The 3831-nt window shown below is 46.4% G+C and overlaps 1 protein-coding gene across 1 annotated transcript in view; it reads left to right on the plus strand.

Annotated features, from left to right (window-relative positions):
• Nucleotides 1-1519, plus strand: part of GOLGA5 (golgin A5) — a 62763-nt gene extending 61244 nt beyond the window's left edge. Inside the window, exon 12 of the mRNA XM_007944501.2 lies at nucleotides 1439-1519. Within this exon, the coding sequence (XP_007942692.1) occupies nucleotides 1439-1519 (81 nt within the window). The remainder of the gene's footprint in view (nucleotides 1-1438) is intronic.
• Nucleotides 1520-3831: the final 2312 nt, after the last annotated feature.

Consider the following 3831-nt stretch of genomic DNA (forward strand, 5'->3'; position numbering starts at 1 on the left):
CACTTGACTGCTGACCAGAAGGCTGGCGGTTCAAACCCACCAGCCACTCCTCAGAAGGAAGGTTGGGCAATCTACTTCCATAGTGATACTGCCTCGGAAACCTAAGGAGGGGTCACTATGAGTCGGGGCCGACTCAGCGGCACATAACAACAATGCTAAAAAACAGGGTACAAAACAGTTGATTCTGCTTTTATGTTGATGTGATAAAGGTGCATTAGCCATTCCCATGGGCTTTGCTTTATTTTCTAAAAGGGCCCAAGATGGAGTATTTCCTCTTAGGTTTTTGAGTGGTAGTAATAACATGGCTGCAGCAATTTGGGGTGCCATCCCTCATGTCTTAGGTGCCTAGAAAGGCCACTAACCATTCTGTGTGGGTTTGTCTGAAAGTAGTTGAAAAGTTTTCTTGAAAAGAAATAAAAACATACTTAAAAAGAAATTTCTCTGTGATCCACTAGAGGGAAGAGTTAATCCCTTTAAAGAAAAAAAACCTTAAAAGGGAGGGATGGGGAGTCAAAAGAGAATGACTCAAAGGAGTCAATCTGACTTTTGAGTCGGATTGAATGGCATCAGAAAGGATTCAGAATGCAGCCCCCATGGGTAAAGCTGATCCCCAGGGGTTGGAGATGAAGCTGCCTGTGTCCATCTGTCCATAGGGCATGGTTTGTTGCTCACTACAGTGAGGGACCCTCACATCACGGCAGCACTACCGCGGGAGAGTTAGGGACCTGCTTCACTGTACGTCACGTCACCCATTTACCCACTGCCAGGGAATGGATTATGACTCAGCCAACCCTATAGCATCTAGTAGACTGCCCCATAAGGTTTCTAAGGCTGTAAATCTTTGTGGAAGCAGACACATCTTTCTCCCATGGAGCAACTGGTGGGTTGGAACTGCAGACCTTTAAGTTAGCAGCTGAGCACTTAACTGCTGCGCCACAAGGGCTGCAAGGTAGCTCAGGTACTGGACCCCAAATTGACCTCTGAAATCGGACCCATTACCCCCATCAAGAATGTTCCCCCAGCTCCTTTCCATGCAGTCATGGCTAACCCTCTCAAAGTGCTTAAAGCCGTCCCACACCCTCCTGTATCTCTGGCAGTGTCTTCATGCCACCCCCCTGCATTACGTCACCCGACTGGTGGCTTGTGCTGCATGTGCTGTTGCGAGCGGGTCTGAGTTCACGACTTTGCTCCTCTCAACTGGGGGTTCTGTAGGAATAACAACTGACAGTCTCCACTGCACTGAGCTTACTGAATCGTTGGTTCCCGCGTTCCCTCATTGTTTACCATGAACATGTACTGGATCCCGCGGCATCTCAGACACAGTGCGAGCACTGGCATACCTGGAAACAGTTACGGGCTCCTGCCCTCAGTGCGGCACAGTGAGCCTTGGGTACAGACTGATTGGCTGGCTAATCCATACACTGTTTTTTTTCTCTAGGCTTTGCTTCATCTCTGGGTCATGATTGTTCTGTTGACTTACACTCCAGAAATGCACCATGATCAACCACGTGGCAAATGAACTCGCCCCGCTTGTTGCAATGAGTGGGTGTCTTTTTCTAAGCTTGGGATCAGTGGAGGGCCAGATGCCTGAAGCTCCTGGGAAGGTGCACAGGGTCATTTTATCACTACCAGCGTCTTGCCTTCTAAGCTACGGGGAGTGAGTGCTCTGCGTCGGAGCCTCTCGCTGGTCTCCTGGGGATGGTAAGAGTTTCTAAAGCGGATTGTAATCTAGCAGGCTCAGCTTTGCTTTCTCCGGGATCAGTACCTGAGGTACCCACACACGTACTGCGGTGGTTCACCTGCGCGCAGGCCGTGCTGTACAAAGGTCACTGGCTGTGGGCTGAAATTAAGGAAACTAATTGTGTTTAGCGATACAAATAAAAAGTTTTCCTTTTGATAAATCAGTTGGCTTTTGTATTTCCATATTTTTAATGGTGCAAATACAAATTTACTTTTTACATGGTAAAGTCCTGATTGGTGCAAAATCTTCTTATAAATGATAAATAAAGTTTCCTTATATTTTTCTTTTTCATAACATTTATTTTCACCCCCATTATACAAGACTTTCACAGGCCGGCCTTAGTGAGTAGAGCCAGAAATCAGCTGAAAACCTGTTGCCGTGGAGTCTGTTCCAACTCACAAGACAAGGCAGAACTGCCCTATAGGGTTTCCTGGGGTTTCTTAGGCTGTAATCTTTGTGGAAGATTACAGCCTCAGAAGGAAGTCTGGGCAACCTACTTCCGTAGAGATACTGCCTTGGAAACCCAAGGAGGGGTCACTATAAGTTGGAATTGACTCGACAGCAGTGAGTTTGGTTTTTTTGTTTTTAATCTTTGTGGAAGCAGACTGTCACATCTTTCTCCCACAGAGCACCTGGTGGGTTTGAACCACCAACTTTTCAGTTAGCTGCCTAGTGCTTACCCACTGGGCCACCAGAGCTCCTTTCAGCCGCTGGTGTCCTTGGGAATGAGTTGCAGTGGTTGCCCACTGCCTCCCAATGCGTGCACTTCCTGTGCCCTCTGTCTCCACTGTGCACAGCCTGCCTCCTCCGTGTTTCCTTGCCTCCCACCTGTCCCTTAGGGCTCACGCTTACAGCTTTAGGAGTCAAGTCTGTTTTAGCCTCCTTTGTACTTTGAAACACTCCAATGCAGAGGAGTTACAGAGCTTGTCTTTGAAAAGGGATATCTGCTTTGCTTATTTGCATTTCCAGTATAATGTCTGGTTTGACTTTCATCTGCATGTCTCAATTCTTACTTTGTCACCTGGGTGCTAGTGTAATTAACATATGTGAGTCTTGGGCTGTACCGGGGTTTAGTCCTTCCTATCAGGAGTATGTCTTTAAAGCAGTTAGCTTGGTGCCTAACTAGAAACTTGACAGACGTGTCTGTTCTAATGATGGCTTTATTATGAATTTTAGTTGGCATAGTGGGTAAGGCATTTGGTTGTTCACCAGAATGTTGGCAGTTGAAACCCACCAGCTGCTCTGAGGGAGGAAGACAAGGCAGTCTCCTGCCATAAAGATTTACAGCCTAGGAAACCCAGTAGGGGTCACTATGAGTCAGAATTGACTTGAAGGCAGTGTTTTTTGTTTTAAGTTATAAGTGCTATAAATCCTTGAGAAGTTTTTTTGCACTATTGGACACACATTATCAGAAAATTAAGTTTTCAGGTCATCTCAGGTATACTTGGGCTTTTGATTCAGCTTGGCATGAATGAAAAGCCTGAACATTTCACATCAAAAAGTGGGTCTGAAGGGCCTCGTATGTAGTTGGCTCTCAATAAATGATGGGTGAATCTGAAAAGAAAAAAAAAAAAGTGGGTCTGAGAGATTGGAGGGCGGAGGTAGAGACACGTTCCGAGTCTTTCCAGGATGGGACCTCATTTGGATGTGAGAGCCCTTGGAGTCCAGGATGGGACCTCATTCAGGTCTGAGAGCCCCTAGAGTCTGGCTGGGAAGTCAGGTCTGCCGTCGAGCTGAATAAAGAGTTTAGTCCTCAGTCTTCCAAAGGTTTTTCCCTTGGCCTTTTCTAGTTTGGAAACATTTCTGGAGAATGAGTCACACCAGGTGACACACTTGAAATGGAAACCAGCACAGGTTCCTCACCGCGTGTTGCCAGACTTACCACCTGGTGTATGTTCTCCTGGCTCTGGTGGGATGTCTCTAAATCTTTTGTTCACTCTTTCCACATTCTTGGCTTTGGAAATAGTTTGATGAAGTGTTTTCAGGACGATTTTTCTGCACTTAAACCTTTCTTCAATTGGATTTCAGTTTCAGTGTACCTGACCACTAACAGACTGGGGCATTTTTTCAAGTGCTCCCATCTTAGCTTT

This window comes from Orycteropus afer, unplaced genomic scaffold, assembly GCF_000298275.1.
Source record: "Orycteropus afer afer isolate SDZICR_OR568_19922 unplaced genomic scaffold, OryAfe1.0 scaffold00127, whole genome shotgun sequence".
Lineage (NCBI taxonomy): Eukaryota > Metazoa > Chordata > Mammalia > Tubulidentata > Orycteropodidae > Orycteropus > Orycteropus afer.